This window comes from Vigna unguiculata, chromosome 11 (assembly GCF_037176805.1).
Source record: "Vigna unguiculata cultivar grain cowpea cultivar isolate G323 ecotype 2 chromosome 11, ASM3717680v1, whole genome shotgun sequence".
In the NCBI taxonomy this organism is placed as follows: domain Eukaryota; kingdom Viridiplantae; phylum Streptophyta; class Magnoliopsida; order Fabales; family Fabaceae; genus Vigna; species Vigna unguiculata.
In genome coordinates this window covers 41,429,297-41,450,203 of record NC_140802.1, presented here as the reverse complement: position 1 = coordinate 41,450,203, position 20,907 = coordinate 41,429,297, and the positions used below count along the sequence as shown (strand labels likewise).

The 20,907-nt window shown below is 29.3% G+C and overlaps 2 protein-coding genes, 1 long non-coding RNA gene and 1 pseudogene across 3 annotated transcripts; 2 read left to right on the top strand and 2 right to left on the bottom strand.

The window, feature by feature from the left end:
- Window positions 1–3,005: 3,005 nt before the first annotated feature.
- Window positions 3,006–4,101, bottom strand: LOC114168981 (fasciclin-like arabinogalactan protein 11). The gene has a single exon (XM_028053986.2). The coding sequence runs from the start codon at window positions 4,028–4,030 to the stop codon at window positions 3,152–3,154; it is 879 nt and encodes a 292-aa protein (XP_027909787.2). The 5' UTR covers window positions 4,031–4,101; the 3' UTR covers window positions 3,006–3,151.
- Window positions 4,102–8,218: 4,117 nt separating this feature from the next.
- LOC114168900 (fasciclin-like arabinogalactan protein 11 pseudogene) lies at window positions 8,219–9,374 on the top strand (annotated as a pseudogene).
- A 1,345-nt stretch (window positions 9,375–10,719) lies between these two features.
- On the top strand, window positions 10,720–11,826 carry LOC114168989 (fasciclin-like arabinogalactan protein 11). Its single transcript, XM_028053996.2, has one exon. The coding sequence runs from the start codon at window positions 10,753–10,755 to the stop codon at window positions 11,626–11,628; it is 876 nt and encodes a 291-aa protein (XP_027909797.1). The 5' UTR covers window positions 10,720–10,752; the 3' UTR covers window positions 11,629–11,826.
- Window positions 11,827–19,512: 7,686 nt separating this feature from the next.
- On the bottom strand, window positions 19,513–20,145 carry LOC114170659 (uncharacterized). The gene is made up of 2 exons (XR_014986099.1): window positions 19,904–20,145; window positions 19,513–19,830 (listed from the first exon to the last, which is right to left on the bottom strand). It is a non-coding gene; the product is annotated as an uncharacterized LOC114170659 (long non-coding RNA).
- Between the last annotated feature and the right edge of the window lie 762 nt (window positions 20,146–20,907).

Below are 20,907 nucleotides of genomic sequence, written 5' to 3'. Positions count from 1 at the left end.
TAAAAGAAGTTGTAAGCTGAAATTGATAAACATGGGAAGAGAAAGGTTATTTATGGTAAGCATTAAAAGGGTACGGCACGCACGCATGCAAAATATTTAAAGCTTGTAAGTTAGTTAATAACTTCATGATCTTCTTCTACTTTTGGCTTAAACTAAGTGTCTTTTTTTGTAATGAACTTTAAATTATTAAATATTATTATAATTAATTAAAAACGTTTTTTTTATTAAAATGACTATCTTTTATTTTCAATTAGGGATGGCAAAACGGACCATTCGTCACGTTTTGACCTAGTCCGTCCGTGGCCCGCGCATAGGGGTGGCAAAACGGGTCAGACCGGCCCATTTTGGCCCGACCCGCCTGTGGCCCGTCAAAAACAGATCGGGTTCGGCTGGTCCGCTACCCAAAAACGGGCTGGATATTATAACCTGTCCCGTTTTAGGGTGGGGTGGCCTATTTAATTTTTTAATTTTTTAATTTTTTATAAACTTTTTGTTTATAAATCTATTATATATATATATATATATATAATATAAAAAAATATTATTTTTTAACTATTTTTAATTTTAAACATAAAAAAATAAAAAATAAATAAATAAACGGGTTTGCGAGCTGGCCCGTTTTGGCCCGCTAAATTGGCAGGCTAGCGGGCCAGGTTACAGTGGGCTGGCGGGCTGAAAATTTCAACCCGGCCCACTTTTTTTTTGTGGACCGGCCCGGCGAGTCTGACCCATTTTGACATCCCTACTCGTCCATTAGCAAACGGGTTAAATATTGCAACCTGTCCCGCCTCAGGATGGACCGGCGGACAAGCCCGCCATTTTTTTTTTCAGTTTTCTTAATTTTTTTAAAATTTTTCTTTAAAAAATATTTTTATATATAAATTTATTTATGTAATATAAAAAATTATTATTTTTTAATCATTTTAAACATAAAGAGAAAATGGGTTGATGGGTTAGGATGGACTGGTCCACCTTTGGCTCGTCAAACTGGCAGATTAGGTAGATCGAACTACACAGATTGGTGGATTAAAAGTTTCAACCTGATTCGTCCTTTTCTTGACTGACCAGCGGACCGGTTCGACGAATGTGCTTTAACATCCCTATTTTCAATTGTGAATCAATTCACACAAACTGATATTCCTAAGTTTGTTTTATTGGTAAAAGTTTATAAATATCGTTTGATTTCCAAACTCTTTTATAATTTAACAAAATAAATAGAAACTGAGTAAAGTAATTAATCGTCAATAAATTACTTAGTCTTTACAATTATAATAATAGAATAAGAAAGAAAAAAACTATTAGAAAAATTGGTCTAAAGAGAAAAAAAAAGACGCCGTTTATATTCACAACAAAGGTTATAAAAAAATAATAGAATATATATCTAAAAAAGAATTGTTTGGGTACTACAAAAAATAATAGGCCGAATTGAAGTTTTGGTACTTTTTATCTTATTCATACGTTTCAGTTTGATCATTAATCATTTTTATCTTCTCAATGTGTCATTTTCTGACCGATTCTTGACCTAAAATTTGTCATAATTGATAAACCTTTATAACAAACTATGAAACTCAATCGTCAAACAAAAATTACCATAAATTGAAGTGAATTTTACGAGGAAATCGAGTTCCAATAAAAAAAGTGTATACAATTCATTTTTCAATTTTTAATTAGTTCATGGTGGACCTATAGTTTGACTCTATTTTCACTATATATACGATTATTTTTAATTTGAATTCTATATTTTTCATATTAGTCACGAGTCTAATAGAAAAAGTTTTAGGTATCGCATCGAATTATGATTCCCAAAAGAATTAAAAAAAAAAACTTGGTGTACTAATATATATTAAGATTTCACTTCATACTAACGCGACCAAAAAATAAAGTTTGGTCAGGAAAAAATGATAATTATTTTAAAATAAACAAATTTATCCACATATATGAAGAATCAAATTGAATTTTCAAAAGACAAATGACTAATTGAAACTTATAAGTAAAATAGAGAATCAAAAATATCATTTAATAATCAAAATAACAGTTCTTGTTAATCAGTGTTATTAGAGAATTAGTTAATATAATGGAGTCAAAATAAGTTTTCTATTGAAATGAATATGTAAGTGGATTAAAAAATTCCTCAAAAATGCAACATTTTTAAGGGTATTTTTAGCTAATACCCTTAAAGCATGACTTAGAAATTGCTAAAAATAACAAACTATTTTACGGGGAAAAGTGATAAATAAAGCTTAAATATTATTTTCATAATCAAATTTTATTAACAAAATAATTTTAATATATATTAAAAATCGAATGGGCTTCCCACAAACTTCATTTATTATGAACATATAGAACGCAAACAAAATAAAAGAAATCAATTTTGCATTAAACCGATTCAGAAATCTGTATATTACATTGAAGTTCACTTATCCCAGAGAAATAAGTTTAGGTATACAGGAGATAATGGAGAACTCCCCAAATCATAGAGAGAAGAAATTCAATACTATCATATGCTTTATTCACCTTGTTTTTTAAGCTACTCTTCTTTTACCCTTCTTTATTCTTTGAAGTTTCAATTTCGGTATTTATTTACTTACAATTAAAACATTAAAATATTTATATAAAAAAAATGTTCTTCATTAAACTTACTATAAAATGTAAAGTAGATAAACATTCATGGATAATTTAGTACTCACTCGTAGCATACTTTGAATATCAACTTAGTAAAGTAACAGCAATATGGTATCCTTAAAAGGATTTTGGATTCGTGCAAATAGGAAACTAGTATAAGAACTTTAAAACTGAGAAAAACATTTGTTTTTTTTAGAAAAATGATATTATTACTTTCATTTTGTTTATTTTTTGACATGACTTAAAATGATATAATATTATTTTTCTTTTCAAAAATCAATAATTTATACTAAATCAAGTCATAAAATAAATGATAAGAGGAAAAAAATATAAGTGAAGGTATATTTCTTTTTTTTTTTCTTATGAAAAGCACGCTGCCAACATACAAGATAACTCATGTATATATAGGAAGAAAATAAACTGATATCAGAAACTGTTATCAGTTAAAACTGATAAAACAGTGTAACAGAAAAGTCTCTGAAAACAGAGACTCACAACAGTTTGTAAATTCATCAAATCCTGCTTTGGTTCACGATGACAATTTAAGCAACAGAAGTACTCCAAGAAGAAGGGACAGCCACTTTCCTTGTACGTTGATTTTCACTGTGCCAGAGTTGTCGTTTGTGGAATTAATCTCAGACGATTCTGAGGAATCTGGAGACAGTGGCTTCTCCTTATCCGCTTTAGGAGCCTTTGCTGAAGGTTCTGGTGCCAAAGATGGTCCCTTTGCAGGTGCCTTGGCCACTGCAAAGAAGTCCATAGGAAGAAGCACCTTTCCCACCTTGTAAATAGCAAGATGCTTATCTGTGTATACAATGCCAGTGATGGTGGTGTTAACCTCACCCGTTGAGATGTTCACACTCCCTCCGTAACTTATCACATTCAGTTCCACCTTTCCAGGTTTAGCCCCTGCAAGTGTTCTCACAGGGTTGGTTAGAGTATCAAAGTTGGAGCTTGACACATACTCTGAAATAACATGGAACTGTAAGAGCTCGAGCTTTTGGCCATCAGAAAGAGAGTTGAGGAAGCCTGGTTTGAGTTCGGAGAAGGAACCGTCATCAGGTGCTAGAATGGTGATGCCACCTGATTTAGTAGTGAGGAGTTGTGCATTGAGTTGGTTGATCAATTGGGTGGTTTTCATGAGTCTGATTAGGATGTTGAATGCTTTGGCTTGTCTCAGGATTCCAACAATGTCAACAGCTGAAGTGTCAGGGGTGGAATCACTTGGTGACTGTGGCAATGAGGGAACCAATGGTTGTTTAGGAGCTTCAGCTGGTGGGGTAGGTGTAGGTTGTGATGGTTTGAGAGGGGCAGAAGCTGGTGATAACTGGGCTAAAGTGGTGGTGGAATACAAAAATGAAACTAACAGTGCTAGTGAGAAAGATAAAAGACATTGCTTTTTCATCATGTTTTGGTTTTGTTAGATGATAATGGTTTGGAAGATATTGGAAAGGAACGGAAATGGTAGGATTTGTATATGCAATGTGCAGTTGATGAATTGATATGGTGGAGGAGATGGGTTATATATAGCATGTTTGTGAGTGGGAGAGACAGTGAAAGGTAGGTGAGAGGTTTTGTTTGAAAATCTTGAGATGTGATTTGTGATGATACAGTGAGTTAATAGGTGGCAAAGGAGATTGAGGTGTTGCATCGATGAAGATGTATGGATGGAAAGTTACAAACTAAACTGTTAAGAGGTTACTTCATCGTATGCTTAATCTTCTGCAATTTTTTATTCCTTTTCTGATTAATGAGATGGGAATTTCAAAGATGTGTATAAGAACATTCTTGATTAGGTAATTAAGGTATTCATGAATAGGGCGACAAACAAATCTGTGAGAGACCTTTTAATCTCACCGTGTTAGGTATCATAATAGTACAACTTATTAAAGAAATATAAAACAATGTTAGTTGTGGCTAGAAAATGGGAATTAATTTTGTAAATGTTATTTAAGCACGTTAGAAATATAAATTACATGTCCTTTAATGTATTACATAACTCATAGTTATTATGTATGATTTAGGTATTTAATTAAGATTAAAAAATTCACTTACGTCGACAGTGTTTAACATTCTTTTAAGAAAGCATTCTTGTAGGTGCAGGCCCAAATTTAAGGGCCCAACAGAGTGAAGAAGTGAGGTTACACATAGAGGAACTTGAGAGATGTGTACGGAGAGTTGTTGCTTTTTTATTAGGTAGAGATGTGCAGGCCCAAAGTTCTTTGGGTTCTTATTGTTTAATTTCAATTTTTCTGAAAGAATTATGTTGTAATATGTAAAGTATTTATAGTACCTATCAGGTATTTGTTAAATGAACTAATTCAAAAATGAAAAAAAAATATTATAAAAACTGAAGTATTAAAATAAATGTTTTATAGAAACTAAAATAAAATAATAAATACTACCCCAAAAGATTTTATGAATTTTTCTTTATAACGAGTGAAACATGTATTATAATGGAAACATTTAAAATAGATCATCGATTCAAATTAAACCTAAGACTCTTAACGGTAAAAGATAGTAAAAAAGAATAAAAAAAAAGTAAAATTGACAAAATAAAAATTGTTCCATAACAAGTCAATACAAATATTTAATGTAACATCTTATATTAATTATAACAATAATAATAATATATATTTTTAAGAATATTTTTCATATCAAAGAATTAAGATTTCAAAAATAATATTAGATATTTATAATTAGTCTATCGGTAATGACATAATAATATCAGAACTTTATTAAAATTGGATCTCAATCATTTTGATACAATGTTAATAAATAAGTTTATATTAATATTAATTTGGAAAATAAGTTTTTGACAATAAACTTTTTAACAAATTTGAAAAACTTTTTATAAATAGTATTAAAATAGATTTATTTTTTTTATTTTTTTAATTAAAATAAAATAATAAAGTAAGATTTTTTTATCAAAATAAATAGTTTATCAAATTTTCTTTAAAAAACTTTGTTACATTAGGTCAGATTTTCGACCAAGCAAAAGTTGCTTGATAGGATAAAAGAGTAAATCAAAATGTAATTTTATTTTTTGAGGTGAAGGGAGGGAGTCTACTCAAAATGAGAAATCATTGTATAATCTCAAAACTAATATGTGTTTATTTTTCTAATTAATTTAACATCTACCTTTCTTTTATGTTTTCTATTGAAATATGAGAAAATTCTCTTAAGAATAAACACATCACCAATTTTTTTTTATAACTAATTTTTACATGAAATATAGTTATATTTTTTAAATTATAAAATGTTCCTAAACCATAATTCTAATGGTAAGGTATATGCAATCCACAAGGTTATATTAAATGAATGTCATAAAAGAATATTGAATTCTTTTTTCTCAATTCGCTTTTTGTGAAATTTTGTCTAACAATATTTTAGTAAAATAATTTTTTAATAAATATTTTTCAATAAATTTTACTAAATTATTTGAAAATAAAGGTCCTATTATGATCTTCTAAAAATAAGTCATTTGAAAATAAACAATCATCATATTAAGTCAAAGTAATAAGAAGTTGTGCCTAAAACAAGTTGTTGAAATTAAATGACCATCATACATGATCAAAGTAATTTGAGGTTGCTTAAAAGTAAATGATTATTACATCATATCAAAGTAATAAAAAGTTGTTTAAAAATAAATAATTGTCATATAAAATCAAAGTAATACAAAGTCGTTTGAAAATAAATATCCACACCAATAATTAAGATCATATGAAATTAAACAACCATAATCATCACATTTAATCCAAGTAATACTATGTTGTTTGAAAATAAACGGCCATCACAATAATCTGACGTTTAAAATAATTGGTTATCACAATGAATCATAATAATAAGAAGTTGTTTGAAAATAAATAACTATCACTTGGAATCATAGTAATATCATCACAATGATTTGAAGTTGTTTGAAAATATACAACTATCTCATCAATCAAAAACAATCCTACAAGTTGTTTGAAATTAAATGAGTATTTCATTGAATAAAAAGCAATTTCATTATTACAACAAATTGTTTGAAAATTAAATTACCATCTTATTGTATCAAAGTAAACTCACAACAAGTCATTTGGAAATAAAATATCATTAAATCAAATATAATCCGATGAGTAATTGCAAAACACATTGTGGATCAAAATTTTGTATAGAATCCAACCAAATTAATTATACCACAAAAAGGTTGCAAAGCATCAACCTCAAAAAGAAAATGTAAAAATACAACCTCAAAACTAATTTCTCGAGATAAACAATGAAGCTCATTCAATCACTTATAACCACATATTTGACACATATATATTCAAGTTATGTGAAACAATCTATCTTCGTATATCTTGAATTTGGGTAGTTAAAGTTTACCAAGTTAGGAATTTATAGGCCCGTCCCGTTTAAGCCGACCGTTTAGGTCTGACAGGTATTTGACCCGCACGATACGGATCGACCTGCTCCGTCTTGTATTTTTAATGCAAGCTAAAATGTCTAGTCCATCTCACATAAGTGTGGACTTGCGGGTCAGTTCGTTTTTTTAATTTTTTTTAATTTTTATGATAAAATTTTTAATGTTCAAAAAATTGAGAAAATTTAAAAAGTTCACAAAATTATTAAAGTAAAAACTTTGGAAACTTAAATGATAAATTAGTAATTCAACATTTTCATCGTATTGATGTTCATATTCATATTCGTACTTTGACATACAAGATGTATTCTTCAAATTTTAATAATTAAACAATACATAATACTTGTCTTTTTCAGTCATACAAGAATTTAGAATGTTAATACAAGAGTCCAGAAAAAAGTAACTGATACACACAAGTGCAAATTTTTGTTATGTGGGTCGTGAGCCTGTCTGCGCGTGCTTCGACGAGCCAGACCACTGTGGGCTTGTGGATTCAGTGTCTTGACCCATCCCGCGTTATTTTTGCAGGCTTACGGGTCGGCCCGATGGACCAAACCCATATTGCCACCCATAGAAATTAATCAATCATATATTTTTATTTGTTTTTAACATCTTTTGATATTTCAGCAAAGCCTATAAATACAAATTGATCCTATAGGAAGTACTAAGTCATTATCTTATTCACTTATATACTCATATATTCTATCATTTTTCTTGTTCTTACAAACTTGAGTATAGGATGATTTTCTGAGTGATCTTTCCTCGATTTCTATCAACTCACTATTAATGCTCACAAATACAAGTCTCTGCCATTTGGTATATATGATGAATACTGATAATAACATTTGACATGAAGGAAGGCATAATAGTTCAGTTGATATATTCATGGTTCACATCTCAATGTTGTCCCTCCCAACTTAATAAACCTCCCTCACCAATACAATAATGTGATTATAACCTGTGCTCTAAAGCGTTTTATTTTAGGAATTAGGAACAAAGCTTCATCATTCTAACCTCAATGTGTACTCATCATTCTTCCAAATCATAATCAGATTAAAGATCCTTGTTATCTATGACAGATGTAATATATATATCCTCACCCTCCACACACAGCTAACAAATTTCACACCCAAAACATCTCACCAACCTGTCATTTTCTTGGCCTCTGATCACTATATAACCCCTCTCCTTCACAAATCCAACATATCAGACACAAACTGCAACAATCATTAACACAAATCATTCACATTCTTCCACAGACACAATCATCAAAGCCATCAACAGGCTTCAATTGGCAATTGGAAGATGAAACAAGCAACCCTTTTCTCCTTATCTCTCTTCCTACTCTTATGCTCTACCAGTTTGGCCATTTCACCTGCACCTGCAGCAGCACCAAAAGCACCTGCAGCAAAAACTCCCCATACCCCAAAGGCTGCAGCACCATCACCAAAACCATTAGTCCCCACATTACCTCAGTCCCCAGACTCCCCTGACTCTGTCCCTGATGACATCACAAGAATCCTCAAAAAGGCCAAAATGTTCTCAACCCTGATTCGCCTCCTCAAAACCACAGAAATCATGAACAACATAAACTCACAGCTCATAACAGCAAAGAGTGGGGGCATAACAATTCTTGCACCAGATGATTCTGCCTTTTCCAACCTAAAAGCTGGCTTCCTAAACTCCCTCAACGAAGGCCAGAAAATCGAACTTGTGCAGTTCCACATATTGCCAGAGTTTGTGTCAAGCTCAAACTTTGATTCTCTGAGCAACCCTGTGCAGACAGTGGCTGGCAAAGACCCTGTAAGGCTTCCACTGAACGTGAATGCATTAGGTAACAGTGTCAACATTTCAACTGGGGTCGTCAATGCCACCGTTTTGGGTGTAGTCTACTCCGATAATAAACTTGGGATTTATCACGTCGACAAGGTGCTTCTTCCTCTTGATTTCTTTGCAACCAACAAGGCTCCAGCTTTGGCTCCAACATCTCTTGCAAAGGCTCCCAAAGCTGCTAAAGAAAACTCTTCTGATGACGATCAAGAAGAAACAAACCAGGATCACAATAAATCGGGAGCAGTGAATTTGGTCATTGGTGGAACAAAGTTTGTGTCACTTGGCATAGCTTTGATGGCAGTGGCAACCATGTGGTGTTGATGATCCATTTGGCAGCTGTGCTTCCAGTTTTCTGTGCCAAACATGATTTTAGTTTCTTTCTCTTTGCTTTTTTTGTTTAAATTTTGCTCTGTTCCTGGTATCTTGTGTGTTGGGGTTATGAAAGGGCGAAAATCCTTCAATGATTCACGATTCAGTTATTAATCCATAATTGTTCCATGATGTTTTATGTTCTAAATTCTTTTTGTTGAGAATTTATATTTCTTGTGGAGACTTTACATAACGTATATTTAGAGCTAATAAGCATCTTGTTCATAAGCCAAAGTCAGTGACTTTTATTTCTGTGTTGTAAATCTCTGGCATTAGACTATTTTGCCTTAGATATGATTGAATTAACACTATTAAAAAAATCATATTTTATATTAATTTTGTCTTAAATTTATTTTTTTAAAAATACTTATAAATTTTGTTATAAAAAAAAATTACAGAAAATTACTATCAATTATTTTGTAAAATATTTTGTATAAAACAATTTTCACAACCAATTTTGTAAAAAAAACTTACAAATTTTATAATTTTGTAAAAAATAATTATTTAAAGAAAAATTACTTAGTCAATTAAAAATTTTATAAAAAATAGTTGAAAAAAGTTTATTTTACAAATTTCTTTAACAAATTTATAAGAAAAATTTCATATAAATTTTTTTAATAATGTAACCTAAATAATTATCGACAAATTTAATTCTACCCCGCTGTAAACGTTCTAAAGTTAATCATAATTCAGAGAAAAAGAAGCAAACTTTCTTGTGTAAAGACTCGGCATATGATATTCGACAGGCAATAATTATATCAGAATTATTTGTTTTAATTTTCTAACAGTAATAACATCTATTATGTTTAACATGAAGAGTGGCTGTGTGTTAAGCAAAATTGAAATACACATTGTATTATTGGTATACGTGAAAAAAGGGTTGAACTAATTGAATATTCTATGCTTGATTTTATTAAAAGGTATATTAAGTTGGAGAAAAATAAAAACTCAGAAGAAGTCTTCTTGAATCGTTTCCATAACATTCATCAAAAACATTGTTTTGGATAACCAAGTCCTCTTAAGGGTTATTCCCTGAATCTGTTATTAATCAAGAAAGATGTTAGGAAGATACTAAGGTAAAAGGAAAATGAAAAACATCTTCTCCCAACTGATATAAGTGACAAAGCAAGAACAACATGACAGTAATTGATATGTACAATTCTACTCACACATGTTGCTAAATTACATGTTATAATAAAAGTGGTGTCAGAAAAAACCAATAAAATTTACAAAATCAATTGATTGTGATGGGAGATTGGTGTGGCCTTCAATCATAAAAACACATTGCTCTGTGATGCAACATCTCAATATCCTTGCCAGCTAGAAACTTTGTGTGTATGCTCATAAATCACAATTTAAGGTTTCAAAAAATAGCCTTTCACCTATCTGTCAATTCCTCCCACTTCCAAACTTTCTCTATAAAAGCCTACTCCTTCATGCCATCAACTCATCAACTGCACACTGCAATTACAATTCCTATCATTTCAAATCACTTCCAATATCATCCAAACCTTCATTCAACAAAAATGATGAAAAAGCAACTTGTGTTGTCCTTCTCCATAGCAGTGCTGCTTTCATCTTTGTTTTTCACCACCACTTTAGCCCAGTTAGCACCAGCAGCTTCGCCTCTAAAACCACCACAACCTACCCCTACACCACCAGCTGAAGCTCCTAAACAACCATTGGTTCCCTCATTGCCACAGTCACCAAGTGATTCCACCCCTGACACTTCAGCTGTTGACATTGTTGGAATCCTGAGACAAGCCAAAGCATTCAACATCCTAATCAGACTCATGAAAACCACCCAATTGATCAACCAACTCAATGCACAACTCCTCACTACTAAATCAGGTGGCATCACCATTCTAGCACCTGATGACGGTTCCTTCTCCGAACTCAAACCAGGCTTCCTCAACTCTCTTTCTGATGGCCAAAAGCTCGAGCTCTTACAGTTCCACGTTATTTCAGAGTATGTGTCTAGCTCCAACTTTGATACTCTAACCAACCCTGTGAGAACACTTGCAGGAGCTAAACCTGGAAAGGTGGAACTGAATGTGATAAGTTACGGAGGGAGTGTGAACATCTCAACGGGTGAGGTTAACACCACCATCACTGGCATTGTATACACAGATAAGCATCTTGCTATTTACAAGGTGGGTAAGGTGCTTCTTCCTATGGACTTCTTTGCTGTGGCCAAGGCACCTGCAAAGGGACCATCTTTGGCACCAGAACCTTCAGCAAAGGCTCCTAAAGCGGATAAGGATCCATTATCCCCAGATTCCTCAGAATCATCTCAAACTAATCCCACCAGCAACAACTCTGGCTCTGAGAAAATCCATGTGCATGGAAAGTGGGTGTCCCTTGTTCTTGGACTAGTTGCTGTGACTGCATTGTCTTCGTAAACAAGAACTGGACTTGAGGAATTTACAAAAATCGATGGCATTACATACTATTCAGTTAATATTCAAGAGTGTTATATGATTGGGAGAAAGGAGTGAGCACTGCAGTGGCGAATCATCCGAGTATTACAGATTAGAGTGTCTGTGATTTGACTGATTGTTGTCTCCCTCAATAAATTTAAGTGTTTTTGGTTTGATTTATGATTTCTTCAATAACTTTTTCAAATTCATTGAGAGGATTTGAGATGGTTAAGCAATGACTAGTTGTAAGGTTTCGTAATCAAAGAAGGTTGAAAAAGAAGATTCGGCTAACATAAACAAACAATAATACAATTATCTTACTATGTTAGGAATCAAAGTGTGAAGATGACATGTTGACTAAAAATAAAAAAAGTTCAACACATAAGAATCAAGATTTATAAATTTATTATTTTAAAGTTTTAAATTAAGAGTAGTGTCAATTTTTTAAGTATGGGTTGGGCTCATCCTAAATTCTCGAAGGACTCAACACAAAGAGCTATCAAAACGGGTAACCTTGCTCGACCTAGCTTGACCCACCACGGGTTTATCACTTAGTGAGTTAATCCAAATCTGTTCACTTATTAGCGAGTCAACAAAATTTGAATCCGGCCCAACTCATCACGAATCGGTGGATTAAATAAGTTGGCTCACGGGCTCATTTAATTAAAAAAAAATACATTTTTTTTCAGTAAAAACTAAATTCTAATTCTAATTAAAATCCAAATAAACTTTAATACAATCCAAATACAAACCAAAATCACAAAAATACAAATTATCGTTGGCTAAAAAATATGATGGCTACAATTTTTCTTGCCAATTTTTTTTTTAAAAAACATATATTTTTCTTTACAAATCTAATGTTGTGTTGCTTTTATAGTTACAGTTCTTGGAAAAAATATCAGTTGTATTCTTAGCACAAGTAAGTTAAAGCTTCATTTACCTTTCCACCGTTTGAGATGATTCCTCTCGATTCTTTTTAATATAGTCTTGGATTTGGCGACAATCTTTTGGCCTTGGTCGAGGGTTCTCTCCTAGTCTAGCCCTCTCTTCTTGGTGGGCTTTGCGTGTTCCTCTGGCTTTAGAGGGTCTATCACTATCATCAATCCAAATGGTAGCTTGGAACATTGTTCGTTTTGTCTAAGTCTCAAACAGGTTGCATTTTTATCGATGAAATTTTTAAAGAATTTTCAAAAGTTCAATTACTAACAAATACTCATAAAAATTCATTAACAATATAATTATCGACAAATTTTAATGTATCAATATATTCATTATTCACAGAAATTGCATTGATAATTAGAATTATAATTTACCTACAAGTTATTAACAGAAATTCTATTTTATTTCCCACTCGGTACGATGTGTTAGCCTACCTAAAAGGTGTGCATGATTGTCTCTTTTTTCATAATGTATAGAGATACGTAGAACTGTTGCTTAACGCGCCACTTTGATCATTTTAAAATATACTTTTGAACATGGCAAAGCAAAGAAACAATTCATAAAACAAAACAGAAGAACAAAAAGAAACGATGGAAGGGAATAATTATACTCTTACACACGTTTATCCGTAACCTGTGTGAATGTATCATTTATTTGAGATCAAATGAAGTTGTGTGTGAAATTCCATATCCAATATCATATACGAAAATGAACAGGCGATAGTCAGAGAAACTAATCGTAAGGGTTGTAATAGCGACCACCACACGTGCATTTCCAGACTTGGGGGACATAGTCGCCTGGTCCACCGGAGGCTATGACGGATCGCTGGGCGGTAGGTGGCGGCAAAGCTACGAGAACTGGTGTGCAGGGTAAGCATCTCTCACACTTGCGGATGCATCTTGGTGGATGTGGCAAACCTTTTAAAACCCTTTTTACCTCACTCCTTGATGACACCAAACTTTCTCCAACTTCACTATCTACAATTATTAATGCCAAATTCTCAGTTTAAGTAATACTAAACACTTTATATCTGTGAAACAACTTTCATACCTTTGCTAAATGCAGCACCACTGCTAAACATCAGAGTGCAAAACAAGAACAAGAAGAAGACATTGCGACAAACACTACTTTCGTTCAACATGTTTCCCTTCCTCTCTACCAACATTAACAGATTCCTCCGATTTATTCAAAGGTTGTGTTATGTTCACTCTCAGAGCATGAATTTATATAACCAATATATCAAAGAAAAACTCTTCAAAATAGGAAGGAGAAGTTTTTTTCTTTTTTTTTAAGTGCTTGCACGTGATAATCCATTTTTAGAAATATTTTGGTCATTTAAACTGTTAACTTTTGAATTTGTAAACAAATGATAAATTAATGAATGTAGGTTAATTTACCAATAATTTTTTTTTATACTTTTATAGGATTTTAATTAATTTAATGAAATATAGTTATTTATAATAAAATGAATAATTGGAAAGTTTATTACAACAAGAAAAAATTAAATAAGTTTTTATTTTTTCAATATTTTAATTAATTAATTGAATAGATATTTATACTAATAGAATGAAGAATTGAAAAAATAATTAGAATAAGAATAAATTAATAATTTTTTTAATATTTTAATTAAATTAATTGAAAATAGTTATTTATATAAATAGAATGAATAATTAAAAAATTTGTTAAAATAAGACTAAATTAATTCTATAATTCATATAGAAAAATTAATAAAATGAGAAAATAAATAACAATACATTTTAAATTTTGTATTTAAATTACTTTTAATTTTCCATAAATTCTTATTAATATAAATCAGTACAAATTAATAAATTAAAATCTTAAAACTTAAATGTTATGATAAAGTCTTTATCAAATTATTCAATTAATTAAATTAAAGACCAAAACATAAATATTATTGAAACATAGAATAAAAATTTAAAAAAAAAACATAAAATTCATTTGTGTAAAGGAAGAATAAAGAAAAAAAAAATCACAATTGAAGTCCTAGCGGTAAAGACAATTTCAACATAAAAAAAAAAAAAAATTGAAGTTGTGGCACGTAATACGATTTTATTTAAAAGAGAAAAAACAAAAATACAATTTTGCTAGATAGGTAATATGACTCCACACTCCCAGGCTTGCGACTTCACCCAATTTTCGTAATATTTTAAAAATTGACCCTCATTACATAATTAAAAAGCAAATTGACTCCATTTAGTAAATTAACCATAAATGTAAAGTATGTGTAAAATTGATTGGATATCAAAAAATAATAGTACCCAATAGGGAACCATGTACAACATTAAAGGAATACAATGAAATCAAACAATATGATTTAGAAACAATTTATGAATATTAATTGTACCTTATATTACCAGTAATTTTTATTTGTAACAATTATAAATTATTGCCTGTTGGTAATTTTTTTTAATGAAGATAACATTATTCAAGTAAATTCTTCTTAGTAGTATTCTATATATTTTTATAGAAAAAGTTATTATAAATCTGTTATTCACTGTAAATGTTCTCCAACATCTAATAAATACTTTTTCAACATTTAAATGTTAATTCGAAAACAGAAAATAAAATGTTACTTACCACGTACGATAGCATAAATTATAAATTAATTGTTCCAAGCATTATATGGACCATTTACCTATAATTTTTTATCCAATAATAAATGTTTAATCCATACTTTCAAATAAAAGGAATTAGCTATAACTTATAACTTTTAAACTCTTTGATGCATGAATCAAATCATATATAATAAAATAAGAGTTTAATTAAAAAACTGATTTTTTTTAAAGATAACCACACCTACTATTATTATATTCCGGTTCTTGAGGTTAAGTTTTACATTACATTAGTACCAACGTAATACAATATACAACCTAAAAGTCTATAACTATACACTATTCCTCCATATAACACAACTTTGCATATATAACATAATTCAATAAATATAGACTCAACTTGATATCGAATTGAACTTGACTCTATACAATTCAACTAGATTCAAATCAATTCATTATTAAATGAACTTAACATGACTCGAGTTAAGCTAAACTTAATTTAACTCGACCTAGTTGTATAATTCATAACTTCATATTGTGCATTGCTACAAACAAGTTATTAGAGATGATAATAAAATTTGTAGTACGAATATTCGTCGATAAAATTTGTGACGGATACCAAATAAATATCCTTAATGGTATTTATGTGTAATATATACGAGTATTTAATTATCCATTTTGTACTGGACGGGTTCTAGAATTATGGTATTCAACCTGTGGATATCCGTTACCTACCTATAATTATTTTTTTATATTTTTTCTTGGAAACAAATTATTGATGAGTTTTATTTTAATATATATTTTTTAAGTGAAGTGATCAAAAGAAAGTCACCAGTACTTAAAATATTATTTTATTTAATTTAATATTTTAAAGATTTGATTTAAGTATTATTAAACGGACATAGTCTTAGAATGGGGAGCTTTGATACTTGGAAGTGGAAGGATAATGACAATGGTATTTTTTCGGTTAAGTCTGCTTATAATAAGTTACAAGGTTCCTTTGATGAGGAAGGGAATAAAGAGCTTAAAACATTGTGGAGTATTAGGGTGGCCCCGAAGGCACAACTATTAGGGTGGAGATTGTTCATGGATAAGTTACCTACAAAGGTTAAACTAACAGCAAAGGGAGTTCAATTACAAAATAACCTATGTGAGATGTACTTAGCATGTGAAGAGAATGTAGAACACCTATTCTTCTCATGTAATCCCATAAGGTGTGGAATATGTGTGATATATGGATTGGGGTGAGCTCAGTGCATCATGTTAAAGCAAGGGATAATTTTCAACACTTCCATCTAGTGAACCTTAATAGAAAACAAAATAAGATTTGGAAAGGAATGTAGTTAGCAATAGTAGGGGAAATATGGAAACATAGGAATGGGATAACTTTTAAACATAGGAAAGTTGATCCTGTAGAGATATTTGCTCTTGCTCAAGTAACAGCTTGGGTTTGGATGAAACATTAAAGTTCATCTGTTATGTTCTCTTATAGTGATTGGTTTCTTTCTCCTTATATATGCTTAAAATCTTTGTGATATGATTAATTGTTGCGTGTTTAAGTGTGCCAGGCAAGCTTGTACAGGTCATTAACGAAGGGACCAAGACAAATAATAAAAACAATAGTACATGTTGATCAATCTCCTTTGGGACAAAAGTGAAATTGCCAGTTTAACAAATGTAATGAGAATGAAATGTATTAAGCGTACTTTAATCTTTCTTGTTCTCTTGGAGAGCCATCTGGATACATCTATCCTCCTTCTATGAGGTGGAGTACGTGTTCAAACGTTTGAAGAATTGGTATTAGGAAGAATGTGGTCTGATTAATGTATACCATTATTATACTGTTTGGAAATTTGGTGGGGGTTTGTTTTTAGGTATGCGTATTCTTTGTTCCTTTGTTTTATGGATCACAAAGTTGTACCAAATTGTGATCATCTAGTTTTGGATGGTCTTTTGTTTTGATGGAGCCACGATACTAAGCTATTGCATCTAATTGTTCAGGTTCTGCTTCTTTGTATAAGGGTTAGAGCACCCTTTAAGTACTCTATTTAATTTATTTTACTCTTTGCTAATAAAAAAAGTATCATATACTTGATAATCAACTTTTAAGAATATTTTAATCATTTAAAAAAGTTTACTTTTAAATTTGTAAAAAATGATGAATTAATGAATGTAGGTTAATTTACCAATAAAATAATTTTATTTTTTTTACTTTTATAAGATTTTAATTAATTTAATTGAATATAGTTATTTAGATTAATAGAATGAATAATTAGAAAATTTATCAGAGTAGCACTAAATTAAATACTTTTTTATTTTTTTAAGATTGTAATTAATTGAATTAAATATAGTTATTTATATTAATAAAATGAATAATTGGAAAGTTTATTAGAACAAGAAAAAAATAAATAACGTTTTACTTTTTTAAGATTTTAATTAATTTAGTTATTTATATTAATAAAATGAATAATTGTAAAATTAATTAGAATAAGAATAAATTAATTATTTTTTATTTTTTTTAATATTTTAATTAATTTAATTGAATATAATTAGTTATATTAATAGAATGAAGAATTAAAAAATTTATTAGAATAAGACTAAATTAATTCTATAATTAATATAACTTATAACTTTTAATCTCTTTGATGCATGAATTTTAAGTTAATTCTATAATTAATATAACTTATAACTTTTAATCATATATAATAAAATAAGACTTTAATTAAAAAACTGATTTTCTTTTCAAGATAACGACCACCTATTATTTTACATTCCGGTTCTTCAGTACACCACTATTACATTACATTACATTAGTACCAACATAAACTTAATACATTTTACAACCTAAACTCTATAATTATATACACAGACCACTATTCCTCCATATAATTATACATCGACTTAACTTGAGAACGAACCAAACTCGATATCACCAAACTCGACATGAACTAATTCATTTTGGGGTGAATTTAATTTATTCGACATAAGTTAGACTCGACTTTAATTGTATAATTTATAATATTATATGTTGCATTGTGACAAAGACCAGTTATTAAGGATGACAAAAAATTTGTAGACGCAGATATTTATTGATAAAATTTGTGACAGATACTAAATAAATATTTTTGGATACTTGCGAGAAATAAATACAGCTATTTAAGTACTTGTTTGCCAATGGAACGAGTAAGAGTATTATGGTTTTCGATCCGCATATAAAAGTTACTTGCTCATAATTATTTTGTTTTATATTTTTTCTTTAAAAGTTAATTATTTGTAAATTTTATTTCATTATATTTTTTAAATGAAAATAAAGCTACTAGTGAAAGCAAATAATAATTATTGAAGAATTATTAAAATTTTCGCTTCATATATTTGTATTTTATTTAGATCTAAAAATTTGGTTATTTTAAAAAAGATTATTTTTTTAATTCTTTTTACAACTCATTTAAATTTGCATTACATTAATATTTTAGTAAATAATTTGGTTTGAATTGTACTTTTAAAATAAATTTTTATTTAATATTATATTTTTCGTGAATAAGTTTATTAAAATAAGAAAAATTAATTTTTATTTTATTTTTTTGAGATTATTATAAATTTAATTGAATATAATTATTTATATTAACAGAATGAATAATTGAAAAATTTATAACAACAAGAATAAATTGAATATTTTTTATTTTTCTTAAGATTTTAATTAATTTAATTAAATATAGTTATTTATATTAATAAATGAATAATTAGAAAGTGTATTAGAATAAGACTAAATTAATTCTATAGTTAATATAAAAAAATTAATAAAGTGGGGAAATAATAACACAAAAAGATACATTTCAGTTATTTTGTTTCAATTCCTTTTAATTTTCCTTAAGTATTTATTAATATAAATTACTACAAATTGTTAAATTAAAATCTCAAAAAATAAAAATTATAATAAAGTCTTCATCAATTTTTTTCAATTAATTAAATAAAAAACAAAAAATAAATACCATTGAAACATAGAATAAAAATTTAAAAATATAGAATTTATTTTGTGTGAAAAAAGGAATAAAAAATTCATAATTGAAGTCGTAACGATAAAAAAAATTTCAACACGAAGAAAAAAATACAACTGAAATTGTATCACATATGACAACTTTATTTAAAAAAAACTTAAACGAAGTGGTGTTATCTTATATCACTTCAACTTTAATAAAACAAAAATAATAGCACCCAATTGGAAACCATGTACAACGTGAAAGGAACATGAAATCAAACGATATGATTTAGAAACATTCAGAAACAATAAACTTATGTTTGGATCTTGAAGTTATTTTTTATCATCATGATCTACCACATGAATAATACAAGAGACTTAATGAACGTCACTTTTGAATATTAATTCCAAAACCTATATAACATGCCAAGATTGGATATTAAAATCACAATTTATTAGACACATTTATTTATTTGAGAAAATGTGAAATTCCATAGAGATAATTAAAAATCTATGGGTCGTAGACTCTGCCGCCACAGGAGCATTTCCAGATGGCAGCATCAGGTGACAAATTTACAACAATTGGTGAGCAGGGTGTGCAGTAGGCACACCTGGAATAGCATGATGGTGGTCTTGATCCGATCAGCTTCCTAGCCCCACCCGTTAATGCCACCGATCGTTCTGCAATTTCACTATCTGCAATTTCACCAATAGTCAAAATCACAGTTTAAGAGATAATAAAGACTATATGTATGGAAGAAGTTCATACCCTTGGTAGAAGCAGCACTGCTGCTGAAGATCAGTGTGCAAAACAAGAACAAGAAGAAGACGTTGCCACAAACACGACTTTGCTTCGCTGTGCTATCCATCTTTCCCTTCTTCTCTATCACAACGACAGATTCAAATCCAAGTAATTCAAAGGTTATGTTGTATTCAATCTGCGACCTTGGATTTATATAACAAAAAGTTTCAACGTGCAACTCTTTATTAAGAATAAAAACCAACCGTATAAAATGAGACGACTAAACATTAATTTATTCTTATAAAAAATATAGATTAATAATATATTGATTTTAAATAGTTATTTCCTTTCTAAAAATATTTATAATTAATTAGCTTTAATCTTAAAAAAATATGAATTAATAAGAGATGAATTAACTATATATACAATAATGTAATATGTTAAAAAATTAATTTTAATATATAAATATTAATATAACATTTAAATCTAATAAATTTTGTCTCAATTTGGAGGTAGACTATATTATTTCATTTTGAATAAAATTAAGACTAAATTGAATAAAAAAAACATATATAAGACTAGACTAAATTGAAATCAAGACAATGACGCTTATACTGATATTGATACGTGATACTACCATGTTTCGTGACACTAACAGTACTCCATGTCACAGCAAGAACCAGACATATAGACAATAAATTTTTTTGCAAATAAAATAAAATAAAATAAATTGCATATTAACATATGTCATGTCGTTAATGCAATTAGTAATTATTTTTTGAAAATGACCTAATTAAGGTACTTTTTTAAAAATTTGGATGCTTGAAACAAAAAATTAAGCGTGTACCAACTTGAAACTTTCCGAGCAAAATAATAACAAACAAATAATTAAACTTAAAATAAATTACACAAGAAAATATCACAAAATAGTGTAACTAATGATTTAATAAATTTTATACATACTAATTGTACTTTATCTTAGGAGTAAATTTTAGTATCGTTTTAACCTGATAATAATAATTACATTTATA

Excerpts from the sequence above, each read along its gene's own strand:
- LOC114168981 (XM_028053986.2), bottom strand. The coding sequence starts at position 4,030 with ATGATGAAAAAGCAATGTCTTTTATCTTTCTCACTAGCACTGTTAGTT.
- LOC114168989 (XM_028053996.2), top strand. The coding sequence starts at position 10,753 with ATGATGAAAAAGCAACTTGTGTTGTCCTTCTCCATAGCAGTGCTGCTT.